At 42.5% G+C, this 15,796-nt stretch overlaps 1 protein-coding gene across 1 annotated transcript in view; it reads left to right on the top strand.

Moving 5' to 3' along the window:
- Nucleotides 1-15,192, top strand: part of klar (klarsicht) — a 441,086-nt gene extending 425,894 nt beyond the window's left edge. Inside the window, exons 20-24 of the mRNA XM_080265346.1 lie at nucleotides 2,697-2,848; nucleotides 3,204-3,459; nucleotides 6,004-6,234; nucleotides 6,774-6,883; nucleotides 10,519-15,192. Of these exons, the coding sequence (XP_080121472.1) occupies nucleotides 2,697-2,848; nucleotides 3,204-3,459; nucleotides 6,004-6,234; nucleotides 6,774-6,883; nucleotides 10,519-10,786 (1,017 nt within the window). The 3' untranslated portion in view covers nucleotides 10,787-15,192. The remainder of the gene's footprint in view (nucleotides 1-2,696; nucleotides 2,849-3,203; nucleotides 3,460-6,003; nucleotides 6,235-6,773; nucleotides 6,884-10,518) is intronic.
- Nucleotides 15,193-15,796: the final 604 nt, after the last annotated feature.

Raw genomic sequence — 15,796 nt, 5'->3', positions numbered from 1 at the left:
TTTTAGCGTTCCACCTGACCGACCCTGCTGATTCCACCCCCCTACTCCCACCTCTCACCCCTCTCCCCTCCTCCTATTGCCCCTACCCTCTTCACTCACCCCTACCCCGTCCTCTCAACCCCTTACCTCCACGTCTTTCCACTACCCCCACCCCTCACCCCTGCGCTTGCCCTGTTATTCCCCTATCCTTGTGTTTCTACTCCTCCTCCCACGTTCAGGAGCTTCCATGCCTCCTTCTGTTCCTTATCACTGTCTTTGGCGTTTCACCTTACTGTCCCTGCTCTTCCCTCCCCCAGGCCCCCCTTCCCCTTTTCACCCTATCCTTATCCTGTTGTCTCCCTGCTCTTCTCCTCCCTTTCTCCCGTGGCCTTCAAAAGTGTCCTGGTCCTATCCTCCTCTCTTAATCGTTTCTCCTTTCATCCTCTCCCGGCCCATCCTCACTCCTTATTTTACTCCATCTTCTGTTCGTGGGAATTATCTTGGCCCTTTATCCCTCTTCCTTTCATCTCTCCTTCCCTTAACCACGCCTTTATCATGTTCCCTTAGGTATCTCCCCTTCCTTATCTTGCACTTTATCTGTTCCTTCCCTTGCTTACCACTTATCATTTCCCTTTCCCCCCCTTGTTCTCCGGTTCTCATTTTGGCTCTTACCTTTGTCTTTTTGTACCATTTTCCCGGCTTACCATTTCCTATCCCTCCCTTGCCTTTAATCTGGCCCTTACCTCCGCCCTTGAGACCTTTATCCTACTGGCCTTAGAATCTCACGTCCCTGGTTTTCTCCATCCTCTCTGCCCAAGCGCCCCTGTTCTAACCCTGACCCTGTCCCCCGCCAGCACCCGCCCCCGTCCCAGACTGCCCTCCAGCCCCAACCCTCCCATTGACCATCCCTCATATCATTGGGCCCTCTCGGTGACCCGTAATGACCCTCTCCCCACACCCTGACTTACACCCCACTGGTCACTGCGAGGTTGACTAAAACTGCTTGGTTGGTGAGGAGCTGCAGCCGCACTTCACTCAGTACCACACCAATTTGTAGCACTGCAAAACTGAGGTAGAAGCTAATTATTGGTAGTTTAGACGTGAGGTGGTATAGGGGGTCCGGGTGATTAATATGATGAAAAGTATTGAAATCTAATGCTTTACCATCACCCCTCACCATCACGTCTCCCACTTAAATAAATCTTCACGCTCACAATCACCGCCCCTAGTCACCGCCTCACCGTGATTAGTACCACCTCACTTTCGTGTATTCATCCGCTCCGTCTCTCTTTCTCAGTTTTACAGATTCATTATCCCCCTTTCACTGTCATTCATCCATCAGTCTATCACACTTGTAGTAATTCACCACTTTACACTCACGTTCACTGTCAGAACCTCCCCTCATACTTTCACTTATGGTATCACTTCCCTCTCATTTTCACAGATTCAATCACTCCCTTCCACTTTTCTGTATCATCACTTTCTCCTTTCCCATATCCACTAGTATATCGCTCTCCCCTCTCATTTTCACTAATTCATTACTACCTTCCGTCATGTGTACTAATCTGTCACTCTCTCTCTCGCTTTCACTGTCATGACCCTCTCTTCTCCCACTTTCGCTGATTTATCACCCTCCCCTCTCACTTCCACTAATCTGTCACTCCCTCTCGATTTCACTAATCTGTCACACTCCCCCTCTCACATTAATCTATCTCTCCCCTCTCTCTCACTCTCACAAATTTACAACCCTCACCATCGCTCGTCCCTTCACTGCCTCCGACCACCCCAGCTAATTTATCTTGTGTCTATAAAGGCATCGTGAAAGGAGCCAGGCTTTGTTTTGGTATCGTGAACGAGGTGGCGGTGATGGAGGCAGTTGGACGTGGGATTTTTTTTTTTTTTTTTTTTTTTTTTTTTTTTTTGGGCGGGGGGGGGGTGTCGTTAATCAGTGTCGGATGGCCACCACGCGGGAGAGCCAGGGGAGGACGTGGGTAGAGAAGGATAGAGAGAAGTGAATAGGAAAGGGTGTGGGTAGGGCACGGCAGGGTTGGATCGAAAGAAATAGGCAGGGAAGGGTAGGATAGAATGAGTAAAGTGAGAACAGGGTGTGGGTAGAGTGGGATAGGTGGGAGTAGGGGAAAGGTGTGGGCAAGGCAGGGTAGGGGTGGGATGGGTTTAAGGAAAGGTGGGCGGGTTAGGATGGAGGTGCGTAGGAGCAGGAAGGGCGGTGGTATGGGTATTGGTTGGCAAGATAGGGTGAGTAGGGATGATGTAGACAGGGTTTGGTAAGGGTGAAGTGTGAAGAGGTGAGGTTGGAAGCTGGTATGGGAAGTGTGTGTGCCCTGGTGGATAGATTTTAACCCCAGCACTACAAGAGGCTCCTCATAAACTAAAACTCTTCTGGTCGTAGCAGCAATGAAATAAAAGTGAATAGATAGATACGCCTTCCTGCTGCAGTTGTTGGAAATATTTTTAAATCTCTCCACTACGAAAGGTCTCCCCAAAGTTGAATAAAATCGTCCAGAGGCAGCAGGATTAGAATAAATAGGATACTAAAGATGTTACGGGTTTAGACAGGATCAGATGATGTGGCCTGGGATGAAACGCCAAGCATTGCCCTAACTTAACCACACCTAGAAAATAGATTAAGTTGTGTATTGTAGTGTAGAGCGTGAAGCAATCCATAGCCAACCCGTTTGCTTGTGTTCCTCCCTCAGGCGCTGCAGGAGGAGGTGAGGGCGCGTAAGGTGGAGGTGTCGGGTATCAACCTGGCAGTACACAGATTCCTCACCGAGACTGGCTACTCACTCGCACCCCTCAAGGACGAAGTGGCCGACCTCTACAGACTCTGGGACGAGGCCGACCGACGGTAAGTGCTCGGTCATTTATATGTATTTACTTCCCGCCAGTGCTGTGTAATGATTCAACCATTATTATTCCATTAACATATTGATAGTTCTGTAATAGTGGAATGAGTGTTTTATAATAAATTTTGGGTTGTCATATATATATATATATATATATATATATATATATATATATATATATATATATATATATATATATATATATATATATATATATATTATAGCCATTCTTAATACCTGTGGGGTACGGTAAATTATCCAAAGAAAATTGACATAAAAATAGGACAGACTTTGTTGAGATATGACAAAAAGATTCGGATGAGCTAATTGTGACGTTTGTGTGTGCCTGTGTGTCAGGGTGAACTCTGAGGTGACGCGGCTGCAGAGCGTCGAGGCCACGTGGAAACTGTGGGAGAGCCAGGCCGAGGAGCTGTCCCGCGCCCTTCGCCAGGACTCGGACACACTGCGGGTGCTGGACGCGGCCATACAGACGGGCGGGCCACTGACAGACTCCGTGACGGCCAGTGTGGAGGACGTGGCCAGGCTGCTCAACGACAGGCGCAAGGCTCTGCCGGGCAAGAAGGTGCTCTTGCTGCAGCACACGAAGACACAGGTTCGTAGATTGTGTCGTTGTACCGTCTGCTAACACCTTCACTCCATTGAACTATTTCTTATTTCATTCTTTCTGCTTTCAAGGACTTTCATGCATTTAAATAGACTCCTCGAACTGGAAGGGTTATATACAGCCTTCATTAACCACTTTGCCAGTAGGGTTCAGTCCTGAGTAAAATCGTCAGTAGAAATTAAGAGTGAGATGAGAATAATGTTCCAATCTTTCTCAGCAGTCTGGTACAGGTGTTGGTCATGTCTCCTGGTGTTTCGTTTCAGCTTCAATTTCCCCATACTTATCCTTTACCTCTTCTTTCGCTGTTCTGCTTACCCTCTCTCCAAAATGACGTTAAATTATTGAAATTGATACAGTATGGGACGATAGTTGCTGCCAGATCCTAATTAAATCTTGCAAAGCTGTCTAATTATGAAGCGGGTTCGACTCTCCCTGCCTCATTTGTTCGGAACCTTATTTATGGAAAGGAATTATTTCATTATTTCATCCCTACTTGTCAAATGGGGTTGGTGGAGGATTAGTGCCCCTCCCTGTAAAACAATTAACTCTAAGCCCTTGACCACCTCGTTTGGGATACATGGCGTCTGGCAATGAATGAATGAATGAATGAATTATTGACCGGGAATGTGCGTCTGTTTACTCCCTTTGTAGGTAGTGTTATGCGGCGGAGACGTGTATGAATGTGCTTTATAATGGATTAGAATGTGTGTGTGTGTGTGTGTGTGTGTGTGTGTGTGTTAGTCTTTTTGTTTGTCTGTCTTGGTAGTGTGTGTGCGTTTGCCAGAGGTGTGCATGTGCGTGCGTGAAGTGTGCGTTACGGGCCAGCGTGCCTTGATAAACACCGACACGCCGCTAACAAGACCCCCGCGGCAGCTGGCCAATGCGCGGCGAGGTGGGGTGCCCGTCACTCCCTCCCTCTCTTATTTAAATGAGCCCGCCCTCCCCCGCTACTGACACCCCGCATAAATCACCAAATTGAGGAGTGTCATCGGGCTCGCGGAGGAAAAAATGGGCTGGCCGGGGAGAAGAGGGATTGTGTGTGGTGATCGGCGGAATGGGTCGGACAAATTGTAAGGGCGGGGCGATGAGGGAAGAGTTTTGACAGGTGAATGGTTGGTCGGGGGAGGGAGTCAGGTCCCGGCAGGTTCTCCTCGAGTGTGGTTAACTTTAGTCCTTTATTTCAGTGTTTTCTTGCATTATTTACGTATAATTGATGGTATTCTTGTTTCTTTGATTTAATTTTGCTCTGCCCTTTTTTCTGTTTTTGTTATTCATTTATGTAGAAATACTGATACTCTTGTTTTCATTGGATTTTAGTTCAGTTTTGATGCTCGGAGGTTGGTCTTTAATTTTGGCACAATATAAAGTTTGCCACACCATTCGTTCTTGCACTTCCATCATCAGTCATTTGCAGTTTATTATGCTTTATTCATTAACGGTATTTATACAACACCCATCACCACACACACACACACACACACACACACACACACACACACACACACACACACACACACACACACACACACACACACTCCATCCACCACATACCCACTCCATCCACCACATTTCCACATTGCACCACATTCCCATGCCCTCAGCCACACACCCACACCCCCCCCCACCACACACCCACACCCCCCACCACACACCCACACCCCCCACCACACACCCACACCCCCTACCACACACCCACACCCCCCACTGCACACCCACACCCCCCACAACACACCCACACCCCCCACAACACACCCAAGCATACACTCCCACACATTCCACAGTACACACCTTTACATACCCATACCCTCAACCATACATTTTTCCTCACACCTTAACTCTAACTACAGCAATTTCTATTCCTAAGTGAGATTTTGCTGTGTAGAGACTAAAAGCATTGATAACCCTATGATGGCCCTTTGGAATGGAGAGGGAGCTGTATGGGGAGGAATGTGGAGAATGGTAGGCGAGTGAAGAGAGGGAGGGTGAAAGGTAGATAAGGACAAGGAATGAGTGAGGGAAGGAGGCACCAGGATAGGGACACTGAAGAGTGGAGTTGGTTTGTGTGTGTGTGTGTGTGTAAATACGTAATTGAAGAAATGAATGACAAGTTAACTGCATGCAGATACAATCTTGTAATGAATGTATGTGCATGATACCCTGTAATGATTGTTTGTGACAGTTAAGTAGACTAGTCATAACTTGTTAGAGATGGTGATGAGGTAGTGAGGTCTTCAAAACATCCTCTGTACACTTTCCTGTTTTGCAGTTAAGACCCTACTGACACTACTGATGTTTTCAGATAGTGGATAAGGAAATAAGGATTGCAGTAATAATAATATGATGATGATAATAATGTGTTTTGGTTGCATTACTACTTTGGCTATTATTAGTTTATAATAAAAGGGCATTTTTTTCTCTGATAAGGTAATGCATTATAGGATATTTAGTATGTAAGGCCCATTTAAGAAAAGAAAAGGGGGGGGGGGCTATGATTTTTACATTAAACAGCTAAATATTCTGCCCTTTCCCCAGGGCGTCGACATCCAAGGGACATCAAGTGGAGACCTCGAAGGATCAACACAGTCCCTGGCATTTGGATCTGGTGATGAGTGTCTGAGTGACTCTGGAACATCTGGCTATGAGTCATGTTCATCTGAGGAGCTGAGTGAGAGGGAGCGCCGTCTGGCACACCTGCGGCGCTTAGCCCGTGACCTGGAGGCATCACTTAACCCCGACTCACAAGCATGGGCTGCTGTATGCAAGGTGAGAGCCTTTTGTATAACTTGAATTAAAGACTCAGTGTACAGCACGGTATTTAGAAATAGGCTGACTCTGTGTTTTAGTTTTGTCGAGGATCGACTATGATACATAAATGGTAATGTATACATTGGGCATTTGTGTTACTCCATTGTACTTTATCAGCAGTCATTCCATACTTCACTGAGAGTGCCTTGTGGAATGAAATAAAAGGCAAACATAATAAATGTATTGAAATGTACCTTTGTTGATAAATCTTCTTTTTTCATTATCAGAACATTTAACTTCAGTTGGTGCAGTGATATCAAGTGTGAATATCTAATTATGTGTTGTTCATTGCTCATCATTAATACAGCACTGCAGTATTTGTTGTGTAACTGTCTGTACATATGGTGTAATACAGCATGTTCTTTTATTTGTGCAAATTTTGCAGTGGATAATCACTTAGCGTACTGTTAATACATTTCTCTTAATGTACAGTATACTTTTATGAATAATTATTTGTGTGTACATAGCATCATGTTGAGGTGTAATGGTTTTGGCAGACTCTGAGCAGTGCGGAGACGGAGCTGAAGGGTCTGCAGCAGCACTGTCGGGAGTTGGTGGTACGGTCAGCGGGCACCCTTGACTTTGCCAAGACCTCACCACAACTCAGGTACTGTCAGCTAACTGTTGCCACTACTGCATGATGAAAAGTACTAGTACAGTAATATAAAAGTCATTATTGCAAGATGAAGTATTACTCCTTCGGTCTCATGATGTGCTAACCATCCTGTTCTTGCTGTCTCATTATCATTTTACTCAGCTTAAGGAAGTTTTTGGGGCAGAAGATTGTAGTAGCTTTGGTGTATCCATAAGGATCTTTCTTAAGCAGAACAAACACATCAGGGAGTGGCAAATTTGTATTAGAAAAATGTCATCATATGGAAGGGGTTAAAGTTCGAATAAGAAAAATGTGCTTACTTAGTGCTCATAGTGTGGGTGTTAGTTGTGGAAATTTGGAAAAATTGTGTGTGCTGTGTATTTCATTGTGGTTGTGAAATAATCAGTACAACATAATATTTTGTATCATAAGCACAAGGGGATTATAAGTATAACATTGAATGTAGAGTGACTTAAGATTAATACAATAGACAAAGACAAGATGAGTGAGTGGTATAGTACATTGCACCTCTTCAGTGCTATGTAGTAATGCCAGATTAAGTTTACTTGCTTAATGTTGCTCTTACCAGAGAAATATTCCTTGCTTAAAGTCTTGCTTTTTCATGATCCATTGAAAATCAACTCGGTTGGCAAAGACTTGCAACATCAGGCTTACCATTAAGGCTGCACTGTGACCTTTTACAACGTGAAACTGGAGGTGACAAGTGAAACGAACCATGATTGGTTGGGGCGTGGGAATAGGAGGGGCCAAAGTGGGAGATGGAGGTTGAGATTAGTGGAATGAGATGGTAAAGAGACAGTAAAGATGCAGTAGAGGGCGTGGAGGAGTAATTAAAAAATTAGCAAAAGTAGGATGAAATATTTTTAAAAAGAAGAAAGAAGGGAGGAAAGCAAGTTGCTAAGAGAAAAATGAGACTCCTACATTTGCTTTAGTTTAATTTAAAGAAAAGGTGGGTGAGTAAAAATGGGAAGTGAGAAAAGTGGATGGACTCTGGAGGAAGTCAGGGACCTGTGTGAAATGAAGTGATGAAGTGAAAACTTTTTTTTTTTCTTCTAAATGTGGAAGTAGGATAATGGAGTTATAGAAAAGAAATGCATTGTCTTATATATATAAAAAGGGGGAATATGATTTTAGGAAAGGATTGGAGGTTGTGGATCTGAGTATAGCTCAATGATGATAGTTGTGGTGGTGATAGAAGGGGAGGATAAGTTATCCAAAAAGGCAAGAAAAATTTGGTTACAGGTTGTGAGGGATAATATCTAGAAGGAAAAGAACAGAGGAGGGAGGGAGGTAATAGGTCTGTGGATCCCATTCACAGGCTTAACCAGGGAGGTCATTGGGGATCAGTGGTTGGTTCTTATCACATGTGGACCAATCGGTGGAAAATGGATTTACTTTCGGTGCATTAGAGACCATAAATGAGAGGAGGGCGAGAGATTGTGAGAAACTGGTTAAATAAGAGAAAGAAGGAAAGAGAATAGATAAAAAGTCAGTGAGAGAGCAAGAATGCGACATACAAATATTGAAAAACAGGAGTATATTCAGTCAGAGCAGGAAAACAGAGAAAAATGTCTTGCTTATTGAGGGTGTTGACCTTGACTTAACTAGAGGGAGGGAGAGAGGGAGAGGTCAATAGGTAGGAGAGACAGGGTTGGGTAGGAGGGGGGTGAGTGGGGGAAGGAGAGTAGGGTTGGAAGAAGGGAAGGAAGGAGGATGGATGAGGTTGGGAGGAGGGACAGGGTTAGGAACTGGGAGAGAGAGAAGATGGAAAAGTCTGAGAGGAGAGGAGGAAAAGAGAGATGGTTGGAAAGGAAGGAAGGGTAGGAGGGATAAGGTTGTGAGGTGGAAAGGAAAAAGAAGAGGAAGAGATGTGGCCAGGAGGAGGAGGAGGAAGAATGAGAGGTTGGGTTGGGAGGAGGGCGGGATGAAGAGGTCAAGGGGTAGCAGGAACAAGATGAGAAAGAGGGAGGGGAGGGAGGGAGCTGGGAGTGAGTAGAGATTTGAAGGTAGGAAGATGGAACTGAAATACAGGGATGGAGGGAGGGACATTGGTGAAGGGGAGCTATTTGAGGTATGGAATAGTGGAGAAAAATGAAGGTATTTGATAGAAAATGTCAGTGGAAAGAGTAAGAAGAGAAAGCAGCTATGGGTGAGAGATAGTAGGGTTAGGGAGGTAGCATTGTTTAACCAATTCACTATGATGATGTCTTAACTTATTCTTTCTGCCCCTAGACAAATTTATTCAGCTTCACGAAAGGCCTTTTGTATTGAAGGGGTTAATGAAGATTATATAATATCTCTGGAGTTTGAAAAATCTCTGCTAAGCAAGAATTGTGTAAAAGTTGTATTCTTATCTTAAGAGATTTCTCATTTTGATGTGAGAGAGGATGTTCAAGGTAGATTTTACAGAAGCTTGTATTTCCCTTTACTAAGGGATTACTTGATCTCTATAGGCCTATATTATCTTGGTTTAAGGTTTTGACTAAGAGGTTACTTAAACTTGATTTCTATAGTACATATGATCTTGCTATGTACACAATTTCTATAGTACTGTATATATTATCTTGCTGTGTACACCCTTTTTTTTCCTTTCTATTTTTTAACAACCATATTGATAAATAATATGGAGATGAGGATAGTAGTTTCAGCAGGGAGAGCTCCCATAGAGGTTTATTGATAACGTTTTCCTAATGTGATTCAAATTTAGGTGGTATTATAACGTAGATTACCGTACTAGCTTATTTAGTTTAATAAAAATAGTATATCTTGAGTGTATTCATCACTTCGCCCTTCAGTGTCATGGTCTGTAATATGCTTGATGTGTGCAAAAAGTATTTTAAGGGAATATGTGCCCAGTAAATGATGAACCATGTCAGAATTTTGAAGCTTTACACTTGTAGGGAAGATGTGAGTGTTATAACATGGTTGTAGATGGAATATTATGGAAAATAATTTACAGTGAGCTGTGGTTACTGATTGTTTACCATGTTTGCTTGTGGGTATGTGTGTTTGCTGATGCCAAGTTTGGAACCTAAGCTGTGGCAGACCTTTAACATGGGTGTTAATACTTCATCCTTTCATAGCATTTGTTCAGATCCTGTTGGTTCATACCAATGATATACTGTATGCAGACTGATACATACCAATAGGCCTTTACAGAACTTCAACCATCACTGTAGACATCCATCCATTAGTCATACTTAGGGAAGTTTTTTTTGCTATTACCTTCCCTCCTAGATGATGGTCGTGTTCCATGGTGAACCTCATATGGACTCGCACAGATACTGACAAAGAATTGGCTTGGCATAATATGCAAATATAAAGTATAAATGTGTGACAGGAGAATCCATTCTTGGTAGTTAAAAGATTGTGTTGTCAGTGGAGAAATGCTTATTGATAAGGAAAATACATATGTAATTTTTAAGAACAAGTTAGGGTATACAAAAAGTACTGCATATAGTTAATTTGTAGAAACATGTCACAGACTTGGAATTTTTCTGATTAAGAATTGCATAAAACTCGCCTCTAAGTTATTTTGTACCATAGAGTTACAGAAAACTCATCGCTAACGTATTGTGTGCCATGTTCTGAAAATGTCATCCTGAGTCTTGTATTTCTAATTTCAGGCGTCGGATTTGGAGCAAGGATAATAAGGTAGGGCGCAATAGTCGTCGTGTCGGTACTGTCAGCAGCCGTGATGCTAGTGGGCGAGGAAATGGACGAAAAGGGTGGATGTGGCGTGTGGTGAAAGCAGCTCTTCCTTTCCAGGCTGCACTCCTTCTCCTCTTCTGTGTGGCCTGCCTACTGGAGCCCAATTGCTGCGACCATGTAAACACCCTTAACCTGTCATTCAGTCCACAGTTGCGCTATGTGCATGGACCTCCACCTGTGTGAACACCCTGCCCTACTCTGCAAGAGATGTACTTTTATTGCTCACCTGAGCTTGTGTCAGGTGTATAGTGCCCACTACATGTACATACCATGGTCTGGTGTACATATTGGGCTGAACTGCCGTGTCCTGAGTTTGTCTGAGAATATTCGTGCCAAGGGTTACTGAAGTAGCCCTACAGTACTTGCACAGCAAAGCCAGGCACGCAGGCAGTGTGGAGTCTGGGCTCGGGTGGGTGTGGTGGCACTGCCCTATAGTGGCTGATTTAAAAGAGGGCCAAGCATGCCGCCCACCCACCCATTTACCCGCAGCTCCCTCACACACAAGATGACGTCTGGTCTCATATTTTTTATACTGACATGATATATATTGTGTGACTGGAGTAACAAAGAGAGTTGAATGTACAGTATAATGTTGCTGTTAGATAGGCATGATTATTTTTGTGTATGATGTTTGTGTCTGTAGTACAGTGGGTTGTAATTATTAAGCAGTGTGAAATTTTTATATAATACCCTGTAAATTTATAAATACAAACTTGTGACATGCAAAGTACAAGACTACTGTGATAAGCAGTGTTGTCTGTACTGTACCCATCACTAGCCAACAAATGTTGCTTGTGAGGTAGAGGTATTAATTCTAATCAGTCTCAGTTCGCAGACTGAAATTTACTGATTGTTGGCAGTGATCGCCCTTTGCCTGGATTCTCCAAGAGTGAAGGCTCAGATATCAAGCTCTTGGAATGATTCAAAGCATGGGTAAGTATTAGGTGTCCCAGCTTAAGCTTGGTTACTGATGCGTATGTCAGGATGCACCAATGCAACCTGCAGCACTGGCATCGGGCTGGTATGGGTTTACCTTCAGTTACTACAGTGATGGTGTGATAAAGTGGTTGAGATGCTAAGTAAGATATGAGAGTCAGAGAAAAAGATAATGCCCACTACACCATAGGATCCTGCCTTACCATAGGCACACACCTACCAAAATTGGTGTGGTGGCAGTGTAGCGACGGCAATTTAGTAGTGGCCAAGGAAACAGTTTACCCTTATTGGGTGATGTTAACTGTTGAACCACTACATACTGTACTGACTACATACATAAGCAGTCTCACCACAAAGACACCTGATTATACTTTCCTCAAGTATGACAGTGCCTAATATGACAAAATTTCCCCTGGAGTTGACTGGTAGGGCGCATGATGTTGCCAAGTTCATTAGATTCATTCATACAGAATTCAGCTTCAGGTACATCAGGTTAAAAGCGCCTTAATTTTTTTTTTTCCTTTATCTCATCTGGGCAACGTCATCAGACTATCCCAGTGACGGCGATTGTGGCCTGGCCTCTGTGAAGTGTATGACAGTGTCGCCCTGTTGGATATGACACAAGGCAAGGCTACCTCCTTAGTGAGTGTTGGCAATCAGTGTCATGGTACACAGGAGGCCCACAAATGAAGGGACTGGCACAGGATGGCAGTCATGCCAGTAATACCAGACAGAACACCAGTTCAAATGCCCTTCAGCATGGCCACTCATAGTGTGCATATCAGCCACTAACTAACTAATAATATAAGGCATGTAACACCCTAGTGTAGGCTCGACTATTCAGCTGCAGCTCTGGTAAATGGGAGTGTGGGACTGGACACCATACTACCTGAAATGGACCACAGGGTCCTTCTTTCTGAACTTAGCAACAAGTGTTTCATGAATGACTAGAGGTGAGTGAATGAAATATTGTGTGGAAGAAAAGTTTAGAAACTGAATTAATGTACCCCATTCATTCTTGAGATACCTGAAGCTAAGCCTTTCACTGTGTTATCAGAACAAGTCAAATGAAGTAATCATAAGTAACTAGTCCTCAGAAAAGGTCCATGGAATGGGTCCATTTGAGTGACCTACACCAAGGTTCAGGTATGGAGTCCAGTCTCACTATCAGACACTGTAACCTTAAGGTTCTTGGGCAGCAGGAGAAGGGCAGCGACAGGAAACTAAAATGCCACCGTTAGTGACCTCCACCATTTGAGGAATGCACTGACACATAAAGAAATGAAGAAAATCTTGAATTATGGAGCAGATCATTCCTACCAGAAGAAATAATATGCTATCAATAATGTGAATCATGCCTGACCTGAGCAGTTGCCATTCTTCCTGTTTCTCGGCCAGACGTATAGTTTTACTGAGGGTGGTTAAGTACTGTATTAAGGTGGATGGTGCATTATCGTCATGCCTTGGGGTTTCTTTGTTTTGTCTCATTGGATTGACTCACCAACTATGTCATTTTTGTTATGGGTATTATGAAAATGGTTAAATGTTACTATGTTCACACTGCATTTTGTTCATTTCTGACTTAAATGTTGTTTGAAGGCAACAGGAAATTGCTTTTTTATTTTCTTATGGTGCTAATAGGAAGAAAAAGATATTCTATTCATTTTTTATAACAGGTACGTAGTAAGCATGCCAAAGGGAGAATTAGTAGTCTTGAATCATAAGGTAATTCTTCATAAGGGTAACATGATTTTTCTAATGCAGTTAAAAGAAGTTTACACATATAAGTTATTTTATATGAAATTTATGTAAGAGCTATTGCAGTGAATGATTAACTGTGGAGTGAATTAGTGGGTCAGTGAAGGTAAGATGTGTGGGTGGGTTGTACCTTCGTAGTTTTAGACAATGGAGAAAGAAACTGTTGCAAATATGTCAGCAACTCAAAAATGCCACAGTTTTGTTCCTAAGTGTTTGAAATCTGAATTACCTTTTTTTCTAATTGCCATGTAAACTGAATGAGGAAAAAAATTGAGTAGCTCAAAGAACTGTACATTTTATCTGATATGAGGGTTATGCCAACCACGTTCTTTAATGCAGTGTCTTTGAACTTACTATGGTTATTTATAGCCGTTGATATTTATTGCATAATTGATATTTCATTATTTAGTTTGAATTTGACTTATAAGCATTTATGATTTATAGAAATTTTCTTATACTGAATTAACTGAATTTTTTACATCACAGTGTCACATAATAAGTACCTGATTAATTTTTTTCTTCTAATTCCCCTGTGGTTTGGCCTGGTCTTTTAATAGTAAATTCCTCAGTTGTTGCCCTGGCAATTCCTTGCCTTCTCTCACTTTCTCTTGCCCTGTCATGCTGGCTTCCTCTGCTGCTGCTGCCACCACCTGTCATGGCGTGCGTCAGGTCTGTCTGTCGTCACGGTTGTAACCTCTAGCCAGGGGAGGGTCTTCTGGAGTGCCTTGGGTTCTGTTTACTCTGTGGCCATTCATGTTAGTGCTCAGTATCCCTCAAGATTTTTTTTTAATTTTTTAAAGTTTATTTTTTATTTTTTGACCTCCCTCCCAGAATAAAAATAATAAAGTTTCTTATGCACAGTAGCACAGTACCCTTTTCTGAATTCCATGTCTTTATTGCAGTACAGTTTGGAAAACCAGGTTAATGTATAGTGACATTTAAAATTAGGAAATTTTGCCAAATTTTCCATTAATTTTTTTGGAGGATTAGAAATTATATCTGTAAATGCTGAAGAACTATGGACAGCATAAAACAGTATTTGGTGAGCTTAAAATTCTGAAACATATTTGATGTCCCTTCTTAGCCCCCAGCCCCCAGTTGCTCCATGAAACTCTCCCTACGGTTTACAGTACAAAAAAAAGAAATCTGAAAGAAGCCACAATGTTTTGTGTAAGTGCCTTAGTGTCTACTGCTGTCTTGTAGTTGCTGTGTAGTGATGACAGGTGTGTGTGCACTCAACCTTTTAACCACTACTCCCCCCCTCCCCCTCGCCTCGCCTTAGCTTTGGGCCAGTACTTATACAAACCCTATACTCATCTAAATTCCTGTGCTCAGTTATGTAATGTCAGTTTTGAATTAGCTTACTCCTATGATCATACAGTTCTCTAAGGCTGGGCATGGATGTGTGATTTTTTCCCAAGAGTAGCATGGTTTGTTCATATAATTCTTGGCCCTGTACTTGCTTCTGACAATAACATTTTGGCTGTCAGGTGTGGTCCTTGATCCTGTGCACCACAAAAAACAAAAAAAAATTTGTTATGCAATTACTCAAGGTGAGAAATTTGTAGCTAAATGGGAAGGTAAGAAAGAAATAATAGAAAATAGGAGGAAGGAAATTTAAGAAATGAAACATTGTAAGAAAAATTAAAAAAAAGTGGATAGAGCAAGGGCCATGGTTCTGTCTGCCATGATCAAGATAATAAAGAACACTGGGCTTTTTTCTTGGCTTCTGTTTCTTACATTTATTGACTGTTTAGTAATTTCTTAGTGTCTATTATCACAAACTGATTCTGTGTCTAGTACAGTATTTTCTTTTGTATTTTTGAATATGTATCTTCACTGCAGATTCTTTCTCCTGTATTTAAAGTAATAAAGTCATTATCAATGAAGCATAACTGCAGTGTTTTATTACTCCAGAAACTTTTCTGACTTTTATCTTTATTGCATTGCCATTTATAGAAACTGTGTACATCCCCTGGGTAACTGGGATTTGAAATTCAGTACTCTATTTTCAACTTAGTTACTTTATTTTACATCATATTCATGGGTGCAGCTGGGAAGGGAGAGGGGCAGATCCCCTATTCTTAAAGAAAAAGCTGAATGGAAAGGCATTATTTAAGACATTTACTGTAGTAGTAGTAGTTGTTGTTGTTCGCTAGGCAGTCTGGCCGAAAAGCCCCGAGTCCCTTAGGAAGACTATGGCCGAGACTGGGCTTTCCCACTGACCTCTCAAAGAGTGTGTTTTGTTGTTGGCGTAGGTGATTGTGTGCAATGCAGTCTTCCATAATGTGCTTAATAGTACGGGGTGCTGTGTTACATCCTGGACAGGCATCAGCGACGGAGTCATTTACCGTATTTGTATTTACTCATACAACTGATAATGACAACCACAGCTCAGGCCTCCCTACAACAAAATTCTCGGTGCACCAATCAAGTTTCATTTTTCATTTAGTATGGCCTCGATAAATATAATTCCGTCCAACTTTGTGCGTCAAGCCT

Source organism: Coenobita brevimanus, chromosome 14, assembly GCF_032717465.1.
Source record: "Coenobita brevimanus isolate Jiangsu-jjx chromosome 14, ASM3271746v2, whole genome shotgun sequence".
In the NCBI taxonomy this organism is placed as follows: domain Eukaryota; kingdom Metazoa; phylum Arthropoda; class Malacostraca; order Decapoda; family Coenobitidae; genus Coenobita; species Coenobita brevimanus.
Note: the sequence above shows the minus strand (reverse complement) of the source record. Positions and strands in the feature narration are given on the sequence as shown.